General features: G+C 47.3%; 1 protein-coding gene and 2 pseudogenes across 1 annotated transcript; 1 reads left to right on the top strand and 2 right to left on the bottom strand.

Moving 5' to 3' along the window:
* Positions 1-12,229: 12,229 nt before the first annotated feature.
* LOC136468685 (pentatricopeptide repeat-containing protein At3g09650, chloroplastic-like) lies at positions 12,230-18,847 on the bottom strand (annotated as a pseudogene).
* On the top strand, positions 18,568-20,201 carry LOC136475950 (vegetative cell wall protein gp1-like). Its single transcript, XM_066473606.1, has one exon. The coding sequence runs from the start codon at positions 18,854-18,856 to the stop codon at positions 19,649-19,651; it is 798 nt and encodes a 265-aa protein (XP_066329703.1). The 5' UTR covers positions 18,568-18,853; the 3' UTR covers positions 19,652-20,201.
* An 826-nt stretch (positions 20,202-21,027) lies between these two features.
* On the bottom strand, positions 21,028-23,145 carry LOC136468686 (pentatricopeptide repeat-containing protein At3g09650, chloroplastic-like; annotated as a pseudogene).
* Positions 23,146-23,491: the final 346 nt, after the last annotated feature.

Below are 23,491 nucleotides of genomic sequence, written 5' to 3' on the forward strand. Positions count from 1 at the left end.
ATAGATGTTGGTGTGCTTAGATCCACTTCACAAGGATTCCCAAAACCTAAGGATCCCAAAAATCTTACTCTAAGTGAGCAAGACCACGAGAAGTGGAATGCTAAGGCCAAAAACACCCTCTTTAGAGGCCTTTGCAAGGATGACTTTAACCATGTGCAGAACCATAAGAACGCCCATGCACTATGGTCGGGCATTTGTGCGCTCCATGAGGGAACTAAGAGTGAGCATGAGGAATGCTATCACCTTGTAATGAAAAAGCTAAATTCATTTGAGATGCTTCCCCATGAAAGTGCTAATGAAATGTATTCTTGCTTGAATGTTCTTGTAGAGGAAGTCAATGGGCTTGGACTCACTCAAATGCAACCATCCGTTGTTGTGAGAACAATCTTGAGTGTCCTCCCCATTGACAAGTATGGGCATATTGTGACGGTGTTTCATCAAGGTGATCTTTCCACCGCTACTCCAACTCAAATATTGGGAAAGATCAATGTACATGAGATGTACAAGCACATCACTCCTCAAGAGGGATCTTCTTCCTCAAAGAAGAAAGATTTGGCATTCAAGGCTAGCCAAGAGAAGAAGTGCAAATCAAGAGTCAAGGAAATTGCTCATGATAGTTCAGGTGATGATGAAATTGATGATGCAAGTCTTGCTCTCATGGTGAGAAGTACCGCCAAGATGCTCAAAAAGCTAAACAAGAATGGCGTCAAGTTTGATGGAAAGAAGAAGGAATTCTTCACTAGTAGAAAGAGGAAGCCCATCTCCAAAATGGATTGCTTCAATTGTTGTGATCTTGGTCATCTAGCTCATCAATATCCTAAACCCAAGAAAGACAAGTACAAGAAGAAGAACAAGGACAAAAAAATGACTCAAGTGATGATAATGAGAAGAAGAAAAACAAGCCATATAAGAAGGATGGGAAGAAGAAAGAATGCCACAAGAAGAAGAATGGCACGGCTTATATGGTTGGTGATTGGCTCATGGATATTGAATCATCAAGTGGCTCATCCGGTGATGAAAGTGATAATGACGGCACTTAGGGCTAATTTCTAGAGTTTCCCTCATCAGAAGTTCTGACGGCCATCTTGAGTTTCGACACTCAGAACTCCCAACAGGCATCGGAAGTCCCGACGTACCCTTAGTCAGCCCTAGGTTGAGGCCTTCAAAAGTTGGCTCCTAACTTCCGACCGTCGAAAGTTTCGACATGCGTCAGAAGTTCCGACGGTCCTTTGTGCACAGCCTGTCAGCATGTCCGTATTGTTACCCATATAAAAACTTGGCTGTCAAAAGTTCTGACGTAAATCGTCAAAAGTTTCGACAGACCTCTGAACTGACATTTTTGAGCTAGATCTATATATATCTCTTCTCCTCTATTTTGACTGTTACCCACTCATTCATTCACGACCAATCTTTAGACAGAACATCCTCCAAGCATTCAAAGCCTCCCTCTCTTCTCCTCTTTGCTCCTAGCTTGAAATCTTGCAAGAGTTTGAGTTGAGAGAAGGGATTTTGTGAGAGAATCATCAAAAGCAAGCTTGAGCACTTAATTTTTTCGTCAAGCCGGTTGGATTTGCATTTGTTAATCTTGGGGTTGTGCCCCTAGCCGGCTCAACATCGCCCAGGAGCTCTTGATCTGTGGGAGAACCTTGAGAAGTTTGTATTACCCTTGATTTTCTCATGAAGAACTCGAGTTGACCTTTGTGGTTACTTGGGAGAGGCAAGGAGGTGGAAGATACTCCGACCTTTATGGTTAGGTTGACAATGAGTACGTAGGTACTCCATAGTGGGGTCGCCAAACCTCGGGATAAATATTTGTGTCCCGCGTGCTTCTTGTTGTTTTGATTGCTTGGAATTATTTGTTCTTTGTTGTCTCTTCCTCTCTCTCAATGTCATTCTTAGGGTTTGGCCCCGATCTACCATTTGGAGGTGTTCCGAGGCCAAAGAAGTGGTTCAACATCTTCATCTATCTACTAGGAAGTGGGGTAAAAAGAAGATCCAAACTTGAAGTGCATTTTCTCTCCCGTTTCCTACTTTTCGTGGGTGTCAGAACTTTCGACGGGTTTGCGTTGGAACTTTCGACAGCCGTCAAGTTCCGGGCCAAACTGTCGGAACTTCCGACAAGTGCTGATCTGATGTTTCAAAGATTTTTTCAGATATGCCTATTCACCCCCCCCCCTGCCCCTAGGCATTGTAGACCCTTTCAGAAAATATGGACAATTTCAATAAAATCTTCAAGCAAGTAAAGATGTCTACATCTTCTATCATTTGGCTATGCTTCTACTAATAATTGGTTTATTGGTATACAACTCACTTCTGATAATCTGCTACTATGTTTATCATTATTCATGAAGAGTTCAACTATACATGTTTATGACTGAATTATTGAAAAATATCACCACATAAATGAGTACATATTTTTAGATCTGCTTTCAAAGTACTGCCCCGTCCCAAAAAGGTTATTGTTTTAGAAATGAATCGTCTTTTTAGGACAGAGGAAGTATCCTCTTAGAACCATCCTTTTTTTCAGGCTACGGAAAATCCTACAGAAATCTCAAGACATAAATCATCACCTTTTTTAAGTTTAATGATTTTAATCATTTTGTTGTTAGTAGTAAGATATATATATTTAAAATTCTTGCACGACAAAGAATACATCTTTCTTTTCTATGAGTTCATGGCGTATTCGCTTGATATCCGGACACAGTACCTGGCCAGCTAGATGATCCTGGCCACCTGAAGACGCTGCCAGTCATGTAAAACTTCACCACACACTCAACTAAACAACCTTTTTGTGAAGGGACATAACTAGTTTTATCTCTTTTTGTTTCAATGTGCCTCAAACATATTTGGACCTAGAATAGGTCAGCAACAGGAACCGTGAGGATGGTCATGGCTTGGCCCTAGCCTCGGCATGCATCGCAAGCCTACTCCGCATTAACTCATCTCGTCCACGTCTGTTCAGTACTGCTTAGTGAGATTAGCATCCAGTCCCACTCCACTAAGCACCTGTTGCAATCTCCAAAACACGCACCAGCCTTGCGCTAGAATCTTATAGTATTTCATCACATAAGTGACTCATCTATTTTGTATCTTCCTCTCCGAGTTACTATTTTATTGTTGTACAACTCATGACTGGCTCGTAGAAAATGCAATAACTCTTTCCCCTTAAAGTGCACCCATCTCAATAATAGTGGCTTTGGAGATAGATTAAAAAAAAGTGGCTTTAGAGATAAAATATTCAAGCAAGTACAAACATATACATCTTCTATCCTGTCCTACACTAACTCTCTAAGCATATCTTGCGCTCTCCAGAACACACACCGCCTTCAGGAGATCCTATAGAGATCTCAAGACATAAGTCAACATGTTTTTTAGACATAGACAAATGTTTTTAAATATTTTATTACTAATAGTAAGATATACTTAAATTCTAGCACGACTGACACTACATCTTTCTTTTCCACAAGTTTAGGGCATATATTTTTTTTTTCATGCCTTGGGAGGCAGTTCCTGGCTAGGTAGATGATTCTGGGCTTCTGGCCGCCTCCTGGTCCAAGCAACTTCAGCATGCGCTTAACCAATTTGTTGATGTACAACTCGTGAGCGGTTGGTTGAAACTGCAATAGCTCTTTCCTCTCAAAGTGCGTCTCAATAACAAAATAGTTTTAGAAAATTTAGACACATTCAATAAAATCTTATGCATCTTCTATTCTTTGGCTATGCTTCTATTAATAATCCGTTTATTGGTATACAACTGTCTACTGATAATATGTTATTACAATAACCATTATTCGTGAAGGGTTCAACAAGAAAATCAGACTCGATTATGCATGTTTATGACTGAATCATAAAACAACATCTCCACATAAATGACTAGAAATTTTTAGATCTCCTTTCAAAGTAGCCACTTAAAACTATCCTATTTTTTAAGAGTTACATGAAATCTTATAGATATCTCAAGACATAAATAAGCATGATTTTTATATAAATGATTTTAAATATTTTATTGTTACTAGTAAGATATATTCACGTTATAGCACGACTGCCAATGCATCTTTCTTTCTATTAGATTAAGATATGTTTGCTTCATGCCCTAGGAGGTAGTACCTAGACAGACCAATGATCCTGGCTGCCAGAAGATGCCGGTTGGTTCAGTCAATTGCACCGCGTGCTCAACCAAGGAGTTTCTTAGTGAAGCAACGTAACTAGTTTGAGAAATTTTACAATGGTCGGAAAAAAACATGAACCATCCATACAGCTAGATCGAACGGTGGAAACATAGGAGGTACTTATGTGAAAGCACTTAGTGCTATCAAAATGGTGGGGACGGTACCAAAGTAGGTAGGACCAGTACCAAAATTCATGAGCCAATTCCTAAATTTTTGTTTTACTAGGTAGTGTGCCCGTGCGTTGCTACGGGACAGTAAAACTTTTGTATTAAAAACATAAGGATCGCATAATAAAATAACAATACCTTGAAAATATTAAAGTGACATTTAATCCAAAAAGCAAAATTTGTGAAATTAACATCGTCACGGAGTGCGTGGCGTCGTAGGCTCACCGACTCGGTAAGGGCCGAGCAACAACCTTGCTCATACCTATAACAATCCAAAACTTAATGCATTAACCATGAATTTATGAGTAATCAAGTATGTTTTAGAGAAAGAAGAATCGATGTGGTAAAGATAGAAAGGATAAATAGATCAACAGAACTATCAGAATTGTCATGAACTCTTTAAGGTTTTTCCTAAGCAGCTAGTTCTCAGTTTACTATACAATGTCAAATGATTTGTGCATCCACCGGATAGCAATCTGGACACTAATAGACTTCGATCATATTAGAGAAGTTGCCAATGCCAGACCTTAATCTTTGTCCAAAAAAATACAAAAGATATGCCCTATAGCAATCGTCACCTATGTGGCCGGTGTACAGTGGTCACCAATGGTACTTCTCTTTATCCTTGGTCGCTCTTGGAGGCTGCAACTTCACGTCACCATTGAAATTGTAACATTCAACATTCAAGAAGAGAAGCACTACTGCAACATTCAAGCGGGGTATCAGCATGCTGCAAAAAATCATTGAATCACAAGGAATCTGATAGAGCAGGGAAAGCTTGCACGGGTTAGACGAGAAGAGAAGCACTGGACGTGATGGGCTGTTATGTGGGCTGAGCATGCCAGAGCTGTAGTTGTTGCTTGCCCGACTGGAGCCACGAAAGGGGGAGCCGCCCCTGTGATGCCGATGGAAAGGGGAAGGTTGAAGTAGCTAGATCAGGGGCCGCACCGCCGCCAGGGGCTGCCGAGCACGCGGGTTTGGCCAGGCTGTCGTCGGGGGCCGCGGAGCTCGATGGCCTAGCCGCACCTTGTCGAGCTAGGGAGGAGGAAAGGGAGTACCTTGTCGATCTGCTCGCTCCTCATCCCGCTCGATCTGCTTGCCCCTCATCTCGCTTAAGGCTCCTCCTGCCTGCCGACCGGATCTGAGGGGGCACTGCCACCGCCGGTGCCGCTACGGGGTGGCCACGCCATCGCCCCTACACCTTACCGCGCCTGTCTTGGGAGTCGCCGCAGGTGTCGGTGGCGCGGTGGGACAGGCCAGACCTAATGGCAGAACGTAGAACCCTGACGTCTGATACTGAACCTTCCCAGCCAGTAAAAACATAAATGAAGTTGAGGTCAAAGTCACATGCAAACATCACATTTTGAGAAAGAGTTCCTTTTCTATTCCGATACGGTGCTGCTTTACTTGCACTGATTGTGATTGGAACATGAGTCCCATCTATCGCTCCTAAGCAGTTCTACAAGGGAGAGAAGATGTGCTATTTGTAACTAGTATATATGTAAGAAAAATGTAAGAATTTTGAAATAGTACATACATTTGTTATATGTACCTGAAAGTAAGGTGCAAAATGTGGATTGGTCGATATTTTCCAATGGGTCTCAGATGATGGGGGCTTCACAAAATCAAAAGCCAATAAAGAGATTGCATCAAAGGCTACTGCGATATGTCTATGTATTGTCTCTCCACTGTGCTGAAACCTATAACACAATGTAGTAAAACTTGCATTTCGCGTAAGCATGTACATGAACATTGCTAGTTGTTCTTCTACAGTAACCCCTCTTGTACTCTTTAAAAGCTCTCTTGAACTAAGGTAATCTGCAAGTGCTTTAAAAATCCATGGCTCCATACGCAAATTATGATAAGAACGATGTGGATGGCCCTCAAGAAGTTCACGTGTATATTCTAAACCACTAAGCTTTGAAGTGTAACATGTAGTTCTTGTTCTAGTTCTGATAGAAGCTAAATATAGCGTCGAAAAAACAAGCATCATCATTTCATCATCTTCTTCTTTCTCAGATACAGTTTCATCCCTTTTATTATAATCCATATCCACTAACTGGACATATCTATCTGAATTACCTAACGAACCAGGCCATGAGAATTGAGAAAAGGGAACATTGCAAAGCAAAGCATGACCAAACAGTCTATATGTAGCACACTGCACACTTCCTCTGAAGTTATACACGTGAATGCAAAAACAACAAGAATGCAGCCTGCAGTGTTATCCTAGGCTAGTGCGGCTCTACACAAAATGCACAAGTACTTCCTCCGTTTCTGTTTTCAAATATATGACGTTTATAACAAGCTAATTACTTCATAATATATATCTAAAAAATAAAAATGGAGGGCAGGAGGGGACAGTGAGCTACTTCATAATATATGTATCTTAGATATGTCGTGTGCACTTGCACTCTAGATCAGTTTCTTTTCCTTCCACCTCTTCTAATCGCATATACGTATATGCAGTCATGCACGCACACTGTAGATGGCTTGCACACACGTTGCTTCAATTTGTTCTTCTCATGAGAAGCTGCATGCTTCTGTCAGGACCAAAATACTCGGCGTCCATACGGATACCTGCCGAAGTCGACAATGTTTGATCGAAGTTCACATGTTCTTAATGCAGCAGCTACAAATCTAGCGTACGGTAGCAATGCCATGGGAGCAGCTTCAGCATACATATCATCTACCAAACATATCTAAGATACATGTCTAATGCATAATCAGCAAAATCGATTGCTCCCAATTATTCAACCGTGCATTGGGGAAACATACAGAGCTGCCATGGAAACATACAAAGCTGAATTATTCAACTTCAATTTGGTTTCAATTTCAACCGTGCCATTTCACTCCTCATTCAGATAGGTTTCACACATAATCGGCAAGTGCAGGCAAAGAAGCATGTGCAAAACATCCAGATTAGCTCCTCATTCAAATAGGTTTCACACATCCACCATCCGACGCAAGAAGAAGAGATGGGGATTAGGAGAGAAAGGTACCTGTTGTGCGGCCGTCCTAGCCCCAATGCGATGCAGCCAGGGCCCACCGTGCTCGTGCATCTGGCCACGCTGAGGCCGAGCTCGCAAAGCTTTGTTGGAGATGGGAGGCCGCCGTGAGAGGGAGCGCCACCGGCAAGGGAGGAGCGCCGCCGTCACCGGCGAGGAAGGAGCGCCACCACCGCCGGCGAGGGAGGAGCGTCGCCGCGACCGGGAGGGATGAGCGCCGTCGGGCGTCGGGTCACGAGAGAGACGAGGGGGATTTTTCTTTTTTATTAGCCACGGTATCGCAGGGGTCAGGGTGGGCAAACGGACGAACCAAAAACAAATATCGCAGGGTCGATGCATGATTATTGTTTTCTTCTATGCATGTGGCCTCAGGTGATTGATTTGTTTCCTTCAAAGCAGGCGGTGATCCTTTGAAGAACATCAACGTACCTTCCTTCTAGAGCAGCATGATTTCGATGCATGATTATTGTTTTCTTCCATGCACGTGGCATCAGGTGATCGATTTGTTTCCTTCAAAGCAGACAGGGATCTTTCGAAGAACATCAACATACCTCCCTTCTAGAGCAGCATGATTTTGATGCATGATTATTATTTCCTTCCATGCATGTGGCCTTAGGTGATCGATTTGTTTCCTTCAAAGCAGACGGGTATCGCAGGCGTGGACAGACGGACGAACCAAAACAAATGTCGTACCAAAAAATGTCCACGTTTTGTTCTTTTTTTTTTTGTTGCAGGAGACTTAATTTCCTCGGTTAAGGGTAAATCCATAATTTCCATCTGTTCTTGGAAAGCAATCTCTAGTTTTCCCATCGCGCCTGCTCGGAGCTCCCGGTCCGCCGGTGCCGCGCCGACGGCCGCTGCTTGCGCCGCTGCCGCAACCGCTCCAGCATCTCACCTCATCCCTGCTGTTCGTAGGCTCGCCATCCGCATCCGCCCTGCCACAACACTGGACGGGTCCCCCACCCCTAACGCTCTCCCTGCTGCCGGCATGCGCACGCGCATCGGCTCATGCTTCGACGGCCGCATGGTGGCGCAGCAGCCGACATGCCCGCCCCTGGCCCCCGCACACCTGCAATGCTCCGCCAGGAACGCCATAAAGGTGAAGCATGCGCACATCCTGGGAAGTCTGGCCACCAAAAACTACTAGCAACAAAAAGATCCGGCCAACCATGCACCAACTACGCTTCTGCAGCTGCTGGCAGCTGCTGCCTTGTTGGGGCGAGCAGAATGAGGCTGTGGCGGCGGGGTTGCCAGGGCGAGTGTACAGACGTCGGCGCGTCACGGCGGCTGCGTCTGCGCCGAGCGGAACAAGCCCCAGGACACCTCGTCCCTAGCAGCTAGCGTTAGAAGGCGAAAAGGTCAATTACCATTATGCCCTAAACAATAGTAATTTTTTATATAAATAACCTTTCACAATTAAATGTCCAAAAAAATAGGAAAGACAAAAGTACCAAGAGGTACCATGGTACTTTCCCAACCATAGTAAAAGAGCTCAGCTAGTTGAACCTCTTTTGTTTCAACCTGCAACAAACATATATGCCTAGAAAAGGTCAACAATAGGAGCTGTGGGGATGGACATGGCTCGGCCCTAGCCTCGATCCGCGTTATGTGTCTACTCCACGTTACCACATCTTGCAACGTACGTCCAGTAGTGCCTAATGAATCACTAATATCCTACGTCATACCAACTCTCCAAGCATCTGTTGTGCTCTCTCAACCACACACTAGCCTCACGTTCCCCTTCAATCTCATAGTATTTCCTCACATAAGTGACTCATCTATTTTGTATTTTCTCATCTGAGTCACTAATTTATTGATGTACAGCTCATGGGTGCCTGGAAGAAACTGCAACAGCTCTTTCCTCGCAAAGCGCGTCCTTCTCAACAACAAAGTAGCTTTAGAAAATTTAGATACTATCGATAAAATCTTCTAGCAAGCAAAGAGATATACATCTTTTATCTTTTGGCTATATTTCCATTAATAATTAGTTTATTGATATACAACTCAGAACTAGAAATATGGCACTACATTAATCATTATTTATGAAGGGTTCAACAAGAAAATTACCTCACTATGTATGTTCATGACAGAATCATAAAACAAATATCGCCATATAAATAACTATAAATTTTTTAGTTCTCCTTTGCAAGTAGCCACTACTAAATACCATCCTTTCTCATACGAGTTACAGGACATCCAGTTAAAAACGGTAACACAAAAATAAGCAGATCTCGATTTTAAACATTTGGTTTATACTAATGAGAATTTATTTAAATTCTAGGAAAATTGGTTAATCTAGTATTTTTTCTCACAAGTTCAGTGATGGAAGGAGATAGTAACTCGCTGAAGTGCCTAACCATTTTTGTCTAGACATCAAACAAACACATGTGGACCTAGGACAAAGCCAAAAATAAGAACAGTGTGGATGGACACGGCCTGCCCCAGCCTCGACCCGCGTTGTGTGCCTACTCCACACTACCACGTCTCGTCAGTGTCCGTCTAGTAGTGCCTAGTTAATCACTGACATCCTGCACCAAACCAACCCTCCAAGGATCTATTGCGCTCTGTCAAACACAAACTAGCCTCGTGTTCCCCTTGAATCTCATAATATTTCCTCATATATGTGACTCATCTATATTGTATCTTCCCCTCGGTGTCATTAATTTATTGATGTACAACTCATGAGTGCCTGGCAGAAATTGCAACAACTCTTTCCTCGCAAAGCATGTGCTTCTCAATAATAAAGTAGCTTTAGAAAATATGGATGCTTTCGATAAAATCTTCAAGCAAGCAAAGAGATATACATCTTTTATCTTTTGGCAATATTTCTATTAATAATTAGTTTATTGATATACAACTCAGAACTAGTAATATGGCACTACATTAATCATTATTTATGGAAGGGTTCAACAAGAAAATTACCTCACTATGTATGTTCATGACAGAATCATAAAACGAATATCGCCATATAAATAACTACAATGTTTTAATTCTCCATTGTAAGTAGCCACTTAATGCCATCCTATTTTATACGAGTTATAGGACATCCATTTAAAATTGTAACACAAAAATAAGTAGATCTCGATTTAAACATGTTGTTTATACTAATATGAATGTATTTAAATTCTAGAAAAAATGCTTAATCTAGCTTTCTTTCTCACAAGTTCAGTGATGGAAAGAGATAATAACTAGCCGAAGTGCCTAATCATTTTTGTCTTGACGAGCAACAAACATGTGTGGACCTAGGACAAAGCCAGAAATAGGCACCACGCGAACGGACACTGCCTGGCCCTGGCCCTCGACCCGCATTGTGTGCCTACTCCGCATTACCACATCTCGTCAGCATCCATACAGTAGTGCCACCGAATCACTAACATTCCTGCGCCATACCAACTCTCCAAGCATCTACTACGCACTCTCAAACATACAGTAGCCTTGCGTTCGCCTTGAATCTCATAGTACTTCCTTACATAAGTGAGTCATCTATTTTGTATCTTCTCCTCTGAGTCACTAATTTATTGATGTATAGCTCATGAGTGCCAGGTAGAAACTGCAACAACTCTTTGCTCGCAAAGCGCGTCCTTCTCAACAACAAAGTAGTTTTAGAAAAATTGGATGCTTTTGATAAAATCTTCAAGCAAGCAAAGAGATATACATCTTTTATCTTTTGGCTATATTTCCATTAATAATTAGTTTATTGATATACAACTCACAACTAGTAATATGGCACTACTTTAATCATTATTTATGAAGGGTTCAACAGGAAAATTACTTTACTATGTATGTTCATGACACAATCATAGAACAAATATGGCCATATAAATAACTACAAATTTATAGTTCTCCTTTGTAAGTAGCCACTTAATACCATCCTATTAGGAGTTACAGGACATCCATTAAAAAAGTGTAACACAAAAATAAGCGGATCTCAATTTTAAGCATTTTGTTTATACTAATAAGAATGTATTTAAATTGTAGGAAAATTGGTCATAATCCAGCTTTGTTTCTCGCAAGTTCAGTGATGGAAGGAGATAATAAGTGCCTAACCATTTTTGTCTTGACGTGCAACAAACCTGTGTGGACCTAGGACAAAGCCAGAAACAGGCACCGAGCGGAGGGACACGGCCTAGCCCCGGCCCTCAACCCGCATTGTGTGCCTACTTCACATTACAACATCTTGTCAATGTCCGTCTAGTAATGCCTAGTGAATCACTAACATCTTGCGCCAAACCTACTCTCCAAGCATCTGTTGCGCTCTCTCAAACACACCACGTCCCCCTGAATCTCATAATATTTCCTCACATAAGTGACTCATCTATTTTATATCTTCCCTTCCTGAGTCACTAATTTATTGATGTATAGCTCATGGGTGCCTGGTAGAAAGTGCAACAGCTCTTTCCTTGCAAAGCGTGTCCTTCTCGACAACAAAGTAGCTTAAGAAAATTTGGATGCTTTCAATAAAATCTTCATGCAAGTAAAGAGATATACATCTTTTATATTTTGGCTATATTTTCATTAATAATTAGTTTATTGATATACAACTCACAACTAGTAATATGACACTACATTAATCATTATTTATGAAGGGTTCAACAAGAAAATTACCACACTATGTATGTTCATGACAGAATCATAAAACATATATCGCCATATAAATAACTACAAATTTTTAGTTCTACTTTGTAAGTAGCCACTTAAGACCATTCTATTTTATACGTTACAGGACATCCGGTTGAAAACCGTAACACAAAAAAAGCAGATCTCGATTTTAAACATTTTGTTTATACAAATAATAATGTTTTTAAATTCTAGAAAAATTAGTCATAATCCAGCTTTCTTTCTCACAAGTTCAGTGATGGAAGGAGATAATAACCAACCTAAGTGCCTAACCATTTTTGTCTTGACATGCAACAAACATGTGTGGACCTAGGACAAAGCCAAGGCACCGCTTGGAGGGACACGGCAAGGCCCCGGCCCTCGATCCGTGTTGTGTGCCTACTCCATATTACCACATCTCGTCAGCCTCCGTCCAGTAGTGCCTAGTGAATCACTAACATCTGCGCCAAACCAACTCTCCAAGCATCTGCTGCGCTCTCTGAAAACACACTAACCTCCCGTTCCCCTTGAATTTCATAGTATTACCTCACATGACTGACTCATCTATTTTGTATGTTCCCCTCTTGAGTCACTAATTTATTGATGTACAACACATGAGTGCTAGGTAGAAAATGCAATAGCTCTTTCCTCGCAAATCGTATCCTTCTCAACAACAAAGTATAGCTTTAGAAAATTTGGATGCTTTCGATAAAATCTTCAAGCAAGCAAAAGAGATATACACCTTTTATATTTTAGCTATATATTTCCATTAATAATTAGTTTATCGATATGCAACTTACAGCTAGTAATATGGCACTACATTAATCATTATTTATGAAGGGTTCAACAAGGTTATTACCTCACTATGTATGTTTTCATGAGAGAATCATAAAACAAATATCGCCATATAAATAACTACAAATTTTTAGTTCTCCTTTGCAAGTAGCCACTTCTAAATATCATCCTATTTTATACGAGTTACAGGACATCCAGTTAAAAACTGTAACAAAAAAATAAGCGGATCTCAATTTTAAACATTTGGTTTATACTATATAATAATTTATTTAAATTCTAGGAAAATTGGTTAACCCAGCATTCTTTCTCACAAGTTCAGTGATGGAAGGAGATAGTAACTAGCCGAAGTGCCTAACCATTTTTGTCTGGACGTCCAACAAACATGTGTGGACCTAGGACAAAGCCAAAAACAGGAACAACGTGGATGGACACGGCCTGGCCCTGGCCCTCGACCCACGTTGTGAGCCTACTCCGCACTACCACGTCTCGTCAGCGTCTGTCCAGTAGTGCCTAGTGAATCACTAACATCCTGCGCCAAACCAACCCTGCAAGCATCTATTGCGCTCTCTCAAACACAAACTAGCCTCGTGTTCCCTTTGAATCTCATAGTATTTCCTCATATAAGTGACTCATCTATATTGTATCTTCCTCTCGGTGTCACTAATTTATTGATGTACAACTTATGAGTGCCTGGCATAAACTGCAACACTCTTTCCTCGCAAAGCGCGTGCTTCTCAACAACAAAATAGCTTTAGAAAATATGGATGCTTTCAATAAAATCTTCAAGAGCAAAGAGATATACATCTTTTATCTTTTGGCTATATTTTCATTAATAATTAGTTTATTGATATACAACTCAGAACTAGTAATATGGCACTACATTAATCATTATTTATGGAAGGGTTCAACAAGAAAATTACCTCACTATGTATGCTCATGACAGAATCATAAAACAAATATCGCCATATAAATAACTACAAATTTTTAGTTCTCCTTCGTAAGTAGCCACTTAATACCATCCTACTTTATATGAGTTACAGGACATCCTGTAAAAAACTATAACACAAAAATAAGTAGATCTTGATTTTAAACATTTTGTTTATACAAATAATAATGTATTTAAATTCTAGGAAAATTGGTCATAATCTAGCTTTTTTCTCACCGGTTTAGATGGAAGGAGATAATAACGAGCCTAAGTGCCTAACCATTTTTGTCTTGACGTGCAACAAACCTGTGTGGACCTAGGACAAAGCCAGAAATAGGCACCGCGCGGAGGGACATGGCCCGGCCTCGGCCCTCGACCCGCGTTGTGTGCCTACTCCACATTACCATATCTCGTCACCGTCCATCTAGTAGTGCCTAGTGAATCACTAACATCCCGCGCCAAACCAACTCTCCAAGCATCTGCTGTGATCTCTCAAACACACACTAGCCTCACGTTCCCCTTGAATCTCATTGTATTTTCTCACATAAGTGACTCAATCTATTTTGTATCTTCTCCTCCTGAGTCACTAATTTATTGATGTACAGCTCATGAGTGCCTAGTAGAAACTGCAACAGCTCTTTCCTCACAAAGCACGTCCTTCTCAACAACAAAATATCTTTAGAAAATTTGGATACTATCGATAAAATCTTCAAGCAAGCAAAGAGATATACATCTTTTATCTTTTGGCTATATTTCCATTAAGAAATTAGTTTATTGATATACAACTCGCAACTAGTAATATGGCACTACATTAATCATTATTTATGAAGGGTTCAACAAGAAAATTACCTCACTATGTATGTTCATGACGGAATCATAAAACAAATATAGCTATATAAATAACTACAAATTTTTAGTTCTCCTTTATAAGCAGCCACTACTTAATACCATCCTATTTTATACGCAGGACATCGAGTTAAAAAATTAACACAAAAATAAGCAGATTTTGATTTTAAACATTTTGTTTATAATAATAAGAATGTATTTAAATTCTATGAAATTTGGTTGATCTAGCTTTCTTTCTCATAAGTTCAGCGATCGAAGGAGATAATAACCAGCCTAAGTGCCTAACCATTTTTGTCTTGACGTGCAACAAACCTATGTGGACCTGGATAAAGCCAGACACAAGCACCGCGCAGAGGGACACGGCTCGGCCCCGGCCCTTGACCCGCGTTATGTGCGTACTCCGCATTACCACATCTCATCAGCGCCCGTCCAGTAGTGCTTAGTTAATCACTAACATCCTGCGCCGTACCAAACTCTCCAAGCATCTACTGGGCTCTCTCAAACACGCACTACACATTCCCCTTGAATATCATAGTATTACCTCACATAAGTGAGTCATCTATTTTGATCTTCCCCTCCGAGTCACAAATTTATTGATGTATAGCTCATGGGCGCCCGGTAGAAACAACAACAGCTCTTTCCTCGCAAGCATGTCCTTCTCAAACACAAAGTAGCTTTAGAAAAGTTGGTGGGTTTCGATAAAATCTTCAAGCAAGCGAAGAGATATACATCTTTTATCTTTTGGCTATATTTCCATTAATAATTAGTTTATTGATATACAACTCACAAATAGTAATATGGCACTACATTAATCATTAGGGAGAATTGGTTCTGTAGCATCAAAAGATCACAAGAATCGGAAAATATCACCGAAAAAGCTCCGTCACGTGAAATACCATCGAAAGATGTAAGCGTTAACCGAAATTAGCATTTCATCACGTTCAGTCAATTTTGGGGTAACGGCCGTCATCTCCACCCGCACGAGCATGCGTTGTGATGCGCCCTTCTTCCTCCTCCGTCCATTTGCTGCCCCATGCTCTCCAGTTGTGAGCAGTGTCACCTCACCGCGCCGCCATCCGCACGCCCACGAGCACCGTGCTGCACCGCCATCCACATGTCATCCGCGAGGAGCTGGAGGTCGCCATAGTCGAGGAACCACGTGGTATGCTGCACGCGCTACTCGCTCCAGCTCCTCCAACCCCATCCTTCCTTCCTCGAGTCTCTAGCGCCTTCTTGAAGAAGGCCGCCCTCACGCACACGTCCGCCAGCGCCCCCAGCAGCTCCTCGTCGGCCTCCTCCAGGCACCGCTCCTTCACCTCGTTCCAGAGCACCAGCGCCTCCCCTGGCTTGCGCGCCATCGCGATGCCCTTCGCCAGGCTGCCGTACGTCACCACCTCCGGCTGCACGCCGCGTTCCTTCATCCTCTACCACCTGCTTCGCCGTCTCCACCAGCCCTAGCTGGCAGTACCCCTCCACGAGCATGTTCCACGCCGCCCTGTCCATCGTCACCCTGGGGTCCCGCTCCATCTCCTCGAACACCTTGTGCGCCACCTTGGGCTGCCCCGACACAGCGAACGCCTTCATCAGCGTCGTGTAGCTCACCGTGGACAGCGCGATGCTCCATGACCGCATCTCATTGAAGAAGGCTAGCGCGCCCGCGCTGTCGTCGCTGAGCACGCACCCGTCCATGAGGGTGTTGTATGTCACCACGCCGGGCTAGATGCCGGCGTCCGTCACCATCTCCTAAAAGAGCTCCCTGGCCTTGCCGATCTGTAGCTGCTGGCAGTACCCCTTGAGTAGGACGTTGTAGGTGACACAGTTGGCTGGAACTCCGGCGACGGCCATCTCGCCTAGCACGCGCGTGCGCGCGCGCCACATCGCCCGCACCGACAAGCGTTGATATCACCGTCGTGTAAGTCACATGGTCTGGCCGGCTTGCGGGTACCGTCAGCGCCTCTTGCCGCATCGCGCGCAGCACGGCCACGACATCGTCGACGCGGCCTGCGTTCATGTATCCCTTCATCAACGTGGTGTACACCCTGGCGTTGGGCGGATAAGCCTTGGGGAGCAGCGGCACCTTATCTGAGCCCTGTCCCTGTTTGGCCCCGGCAACAATGTCGTCCAGCAGCGCGGCACCCTCCTCGACGTCAGTCGCACCGGCGCAATCCATAGCGACAACCCTGAGCAGTGAGCATATGTCTTTGCGCTCTTCCCACATCGCCTGCGCGATCCTCTCCGCTGCGGTGATGTCACCGAAGCCGACGAACGAGGCGACGAGGGAGTGGAAAGTGGTGGCGCAAGGGGCGAGGCCGGAGGAGAGCATGCACTCAAGCACGCGCGCGACGAGGTCCTTTCGGCTGGCGCGCGTGCACATCTTGATGATGACATTGTAGGTGAGCGCATCGGCGGCGGCGCTCCATTCGCTCATTGCATCGAACAGCTACCGGAATCGACGGCAGTCCTCGGCGTCGGCGCAGGTGCTGAGCACTGCGTTGAATGCGGCCGCGTCGGGGAGGCAGGAGGGGTAGACGAGCTCTAGTGGCGCGCGGTGGAGGTGGCGGAGGACGACATCGAAGAGGCGGAGCGCCTTGGTGGGCGGCGTGAGGCGGGCGACGGCGGTGGTGTACGCGCGTCGGTCAGGGGGGGGAGGCCCTAACGGAGCATGTAGAGGAGGAGGGAGTGGGCGAGGCGGGCGTCGCGGGAGCGGGCGGCGGCCGCGGCCGCGGCCGTGAGGGAGAGGGAGTTGGCGTGAGGAGGTCGAGGGAGCCGCGGGCGCGGAGGATCTCGAGGGCGCCGCGGGCTTGGGAGAACGTATTGGGGCCGTTGGAATTGAAGGAGAGCTGCACGAGGAGGCGAGAGGCCGTGGTGGGGGAGGAAGGGAGGGCAGAAGGCTTCGAGGAGAAGAGTCTGTAGGCGGCATCGGTGTCGTGGGCGCGGAGGAGCGTCAGGAGGGTGTCATCGGAGGTGCCATCTTCGTCATAGTCAGGCGTGTGGGTGAGTGGCGGGGTGGAACGGGAAGTAGCTGGGGATAGGGCGGCTGGCGGATGGAGCCTCTGGTGCTGGTTGTCGGAGGGGGAAGAAGGCGAGGAACATGAGCATGAGCAAGAGCAGGTGGCGCCACCGGGGAAGGAGGGATGGGGTTGGAGGAGTTGGAGCGAGTAGCGCGTGCAGCATAGCATCCCTAGAGTACCACGTGGTTCCTCGACTCCGGCGACCTCCAGCTCCTCGCGGACAACATGTGGATGGCGGTGCGGCACGGTGCTCGCGGGCGTGCGGACGGTGGCGCGGTGAGGCGACACTGCTCACAGCTGACGAGCATGGGCAACAAATGGACGGAGGAGGAAGAAGGGCGCATCACAGCGCATGCTCGTGCGGGTGGAGATGACGGTGGTTACCCTAAAATTGACTGAACGTGACGGAATGTTAATTTCGGTTAACGCTTACATCTTTCGATGGTATTTCACGTGACGGAGCTTTTTCAGTGGTATTTTCTGATTCTTGTGATCTTTTGATGCTACCGAACCAATTCTCCCTAATCATTATTTATGAAGGGCTCAACAAGAAAATTACCTCACTGTGCATGTTCATGACAGAATCATAAAAACAAATATTGCCATACAAATAACTACAAATTTTTAGTTCTCCTTTGTAAGTAGTCACTTAATACCATCCTATTTTATACGAGTCACGTGACATCCAGTTAAAAATTGTCACACAAAAATAAGCAGATCTTGATTTTAAGCATTTTGTTTATACTAATAATAATGTAATTAAATTCTAGAAAAATTGGTTAATACAGCTTTCTTTCTCACAAGTTCAGTGATGGAAGGAGAATAGGAAATAATAACCCGTCCAAGGGCCTAACCATCTTTGTCTTGACATGCAACGAACCTGCACCTAGGACAAAGCCAGAAAAACAGGCGCCGCGCGGACCCGGCCCGGCCCCGGCCCTCGACCCTCGGCATGCCCCTCGCGTGCCTCTGCTCCGCGTCACCGCATCCCGTCCAGCCAAAAGAGCCGCGTGAGTCACTGACGTGCAGCCCCACACCAACCCTCCTGGCATCCGCTGCGCTCTCCCGAACACGCACAGCACCAGGCTGGCTCCTCCAGTCACGCACGCACTGTCCTTTCCCTTCCGTTTCCTCCGGGCACCTGGAGGGCGCTGCGCTCCCGTCCGAATCGCCCCCCTTCCTTAACCCCAGCGTCGCTTTGCTCGTGCAGCTCTCTCTCGCCGTTCTCGCTCCAAACCCCCCCGCTCCCCTCACGCTCCCCACCCACCTCCTCCTCTCGAGGCCATGCCGAGCGCCCTCAACCTGGCCTGAGCGCGAGCCCGATCCCCATTCCGGTATGGATCGCCCGCCGCATCTCGTCATCGACCTCAACGAGGCCCCGTCGCCGCCGCCGAGCGACACCCCGCCGGCGCAGGCCCCGTCGCCGCCGCGGCAGTTGGCTCCGCCGGTCCAAGCCCCGCTGCCGCTGCCTCCGCCACCGCCGCCGCAGCAGCTTCCTCCTCTGCTGCCGCCGCAGCTGCCCCTGGGTGCGCCCAACCAACAGGCGCGGCTCCAGCAGGAGGCGCTCGATGTGGTGCTTCGGTTCCACCGCCCCCTCGAGCTGAGGAATACTCCCTTTGGGCCCATAGGGAACGTGCCCGCCGGTTTGCTCCCTTGTCTTGGGCTGCCGCTGCTCCCTCTGCCGCCGCCGGCGCCTCACCCGGGGGAGGCGGGCTGTGGCAACCCGCTGCCCCCCTGCTCGTCCTGCGGCCTCCCGGAGATTCTGGGGGGAACCTTGGTCTGCGACGCGTGTGAAAGGGGGTTCCATCCCAGCTGCGTCCGCGTCTGGCCGCCTCTCCTCCCCCCGCCCCCGCCACCCGGCCCCCCTGGCGCGCGGCGGCCCCGCGCCGCTGCGAACGAGGACTGGATCTGCCCTGAGTGCGAGAGGCGTGGCGCTCGCTCCACCCGCTGGAAGCTGGGTGCAGTTGAGCTTGACATCAACGCTGCTCCGCCGGAGGACCCCGTCGCAGTCATCGCCAACGACATCCGCAGGCAGTTACTTGAGCTCTTTTTAATTATTACTATTATTGATTATATCGATAGTATATTATTGGCCATCGAACTCCTTATTCTTACTGGCTATGAGTCTGAGTAACCTGCTGCTTGCAAAACGCTGGCATTAAGCAATCGATGATGGTAAGAGTGATGAACAGCAGAGCAGGGGATAATGCGTTGAGCCTTGTTATTACTTATTCTGTTTGACTCTATGTTTGTTTTGGTGCTTGCTATTGTTATAGTCTTACAGAGTTACAGCTAGTTTGTTAGTCGCTGTGCTACAGTTTCGTTAACGGTATGTTGCCTTAGATTTTTTTTTTCACTGCTCTGTTCTAACTGTATTGCATTATTGTAGCATTGTATTTTCCTTCTGGCGTAGGATGTTTCTTGTATTTGTGTGTACCCTTTCTTGTATATTAGGTCCTTTGGGACCACAACACAGCGCTGCGTGATCAAACATAGACAATATAGGTTGCTTTCGTCTATGCAGCAAGGATACGGATACAACTATCAGTATTGGTCGGATATGGATACGCACCGATACGTGGATACGTTTAACTATTTTTCATATTAGTATTCTAAAAGCAGTAACACACTAGCAGGAACTTGAAATTCCCTGCATTCTTGCAATTGTGCTGTTCTGCCAAGTGCCCAGCCTACCCATCCAATTCTCGAAGTCCAAACTTCCAAAATCCAAATGAGAATATATAAAATTATAAGCGATTAGTGCAGAAGTAGGGCTTGTCAAATCAAGGGATGAGGCTTTAGAGGGACACGGCTCGGCCCCGGCCCTTGACCCGCGTTATGTGCGTACTCCGCATTACCACATCTCATCAGCGCCCGTCCAGTAGTGCTTAGTTAATCACTAACATCCTGCGCCGTACCAAACTCTCCAAGCATCTACTGGGCTCTCTCAAACACGCACTACACATTCCCCTTGAATATCATAGTATTACCTCACATAAGTGAGTCATCTATTTTGATCTTCCCCTCCGAGTCACAAATTTATTGATGTATAGCTCATGGGCGCCCGGTAGAAACAACAACAGCTCTTTCCTCGCAAGCATGTCCTTCTCAAACACAAAGTAGCTTTAGAAAAGTTGGTGGGTTTCGATAAAATCTTCAAGCAAGCGAAGAGATATACATCTTTTATCTTTTGGCTATATTTCCATTAATAATTAGTTTATTGATATACAACTCACAAATAGTAATATGGCACTACATTAATCATTAGGGAGAATTGGTTCTGTAGCATCAAAAGATCACAAGAATCGGAAAATATCACCGAAAAAGCTCCGTCACGTGAAATACCATCGAAAGATGTAAGCGTTAACCGAAATTAGCATTTCATCACGTTCAGTCAATTTTGGGGTAACGGCCGTCATCTCCACCCGCACGAGCATGCGTTGTGATGCGCCCTTCTTCCTCCTCCGTCCATTTGCTGCCCCATGCTCTCCAGTTGTGAGCAGTGTCACCTCACCGCGCCGCCATCCGCACGCCCACGAGCACCGTGCTGCACCGCCATCCACATGTCATCCGCGAGGAGCTGGAGGTCGCCATAGTCGAGGAACCACGTGGTATGCTGCACGCGCTACTCGCTCCAGCTCCTCCAACCCCATCCTTCCTTCCTCGAGTCTCTAGCGCCTTCTTGAAGAAGGCCGCCCTCACGCACACGTCCGCCAGCGCCCCCAGCAGCTCCTCGTCGGCCTCCTCCAGGCACCGCTCCTTCACCTCGTTCCAGAGCACCAGCGCCTCCCCTGGCTTGCGCGCCATCGCGATGCCCTTCGCCAGGCTGCCGTACGTCACCACCTCCGGCTGCACGCCGCGTTCCTTCATCCTCTACCACCTGCTTCGCCGTCTCCACCAGCCCTAGCTGGCAGTACCCCTCCACGAGCATGTTCCACGCCGCCCTGTCCATCGTCACCCTGGGGTCCCGCTCCATCTCCTCGAACACCTTGTGCGCCACCTTGGGCTGCCCCGACACAGCGAACGCCTTCATCAGCGTCGTGTAGCTCACCGTGGACAGCGCGATGCTCCATGACCGCATCTCATTGAAGAAGGCTAGCGCGCCCGCGCTGTCGTCGCTGAGCACGCACCCGTCCATGAGGGTGTTGTATGTCACCACGCCGGGCTAGATGCCGGCGTCCGTCACCATCTCCTAAAAGAGCTCCCTGGCCTTGCCGATCTGTAGCTGCTGGCAGTACCCCTTGAGTAGGACGTTGTAGGTGACACAGTTGGCTGGAACTCCGGCGACGGCCATCTCGCCTAGCACGCGCGTGCGCGCGCGCCACATCGCCCGCACCGACAAGCGTTGATATCACCGTCGTGTAAGTCACATGGTCTGGCCGGCTTGCGGGTACCGTCAGCGCCTCTTGCCGCATCGCGCGCAGCACGGCCACGACATCGTCGACGCGGCCTGCGTTCATGTATCCCTTCATCAACGTGGTGTACACCCTGGCGTTGGGCGGATAAGCCTTGGGGAGCAGCGGCACCTTATCTGAGCCCTGTCCCTGTTTGGCCCCGGCAACAATGTCGTCCAGCAGCGCGGCACCCTCCTCGACGTCAGTCGCACCGGCGCAATCCATAGCGACAACCCTGAGCAGTGAGCATATGTCTTTGCGCTCTTCCCACATCGCCTGCGCGATCCTCTCCGCTGCGGTGATGTCACCGAAGCCGACGAACGAGGCGACGAGGGAGTGGAAAGTGGTGGCGCAAGGGGCGAGGCCGGAGGAGAGCATGCACTCAAGCACGCGCGCGACGAGGTCCTTTCGGCTGGCGCGCGTGCACATCTTGATGATGACATTGTAGGTGAGCGCATCGGCGGCGGCGCTCCATTCGCTCATTGCATCGAACAGCTACCGGAATCGACGGCAGTCCTCGGCGTCGGCGCAGGTGCTGAGCACTGCGTTGAATGCGGCCGCGTCGGGGAGGCAGGAGGGGTAGACGAGCTCTAGTGGCGCGCGGTGGAGGTGGCGGAGGACGACATCGAAGAGGCGGAGCGCCTTGGTGGGCGGCGTGAGGCGGGCGACGGCGGTGGTGTACGCGCGTCGGTCAGGGGGGGGAGGCCCTAACGGAGCATGTAGAGGAGGAGGGAGTGGGCGAGGCGGGCGTCGCGGGAGCGGGCGGCGGCCGCGGCCGCGGCCGTGAGGGAGAGGGAGTTGGCGTGAGGAGGTCGAGGGAGCCGCGGGCGCGGAGGATCTCGAGGGCGCCGCGGGCTTGGGAGAACGTATTGGGGCCGTTGGAATTGAAGGAGAGCTGCACGAGGAGGCGAGAGGCCGTGGTGGGGGAGGAAGGGAGGGCAGAAGGCTTCGAGGAGAAGAGTCTGTAGGCGGCATCGGTGTCGTGGGCGCGGAGGAGCGTCAGGAGGGTGTCATCGGAGGTGCCATCTTCGTCATAGTCAGGCGTGTGGGTGAGTGGCGGGGTGGAACGGGAAGTAGCTGGGGATAGGGCGGCTGGCGGATGGAGCCTCTGGTGCTGGTTGTCGGAGGGGGAAGAAGGCGAGGAACATGAGCATGAGCAAGAGCAGGTGGCGCCACCGGGGAAGGAGGGATGGGGTTGGAGGAGTTGGAGCGAGTAGCGCGTGCAGCATAGCATCCCTAGAGTACCACGTGGTTCCTCGACTCCGGCGACCTCCAGCTCCTCGCGGACAACATGTGGATGGCGGTGCGGCACGGTGCTCGCGGGCGTGCGGACGGTGGCGCGGTGAGGCGACACTGCTCACAGCTGACGAGCATGGGCAACAAATGGACGGAGGAGGAAGAAGGGCGCATCACAGCGCATGCTCGTGCGGGTGGAGATGACGGTGGTTACCCTAAAATTGACTGAACGTGACGGAATGTTAATTTCGGTTAACGCTTACATCTTTCGATGGTATTTCACGTGACGGAGCTTTTTCAGTGGTATTTTCTGATTCTTGTGATCTTTTGATGCTACCGAACCA

This window comes from Miscanthus floridulus, chromosome 8 (genome assembly GCF_019320115.1).
Source record: "Miscanthus floridulus cultivar M001 chromosome 8, ASM1932011v1, whole genome shotgun sequence".
NCBI classification, from domain to species: Eukaryota; Viridiplantae; Streptophyta; class Magnoliopsida; order Poales; family Poaceae; genus Miscanthus; species Miscanthus floridulus.

Bases quoted from the DNA above. Each gene is read 5' to 3' on its own strand.
- LOC136475950 (XM_066473606.1), top strand. From the start codon at position 18,854: ATGGATCGCCCGCCGCATCTCGTCATCGACCTCAACGAGGCCCCGTCG.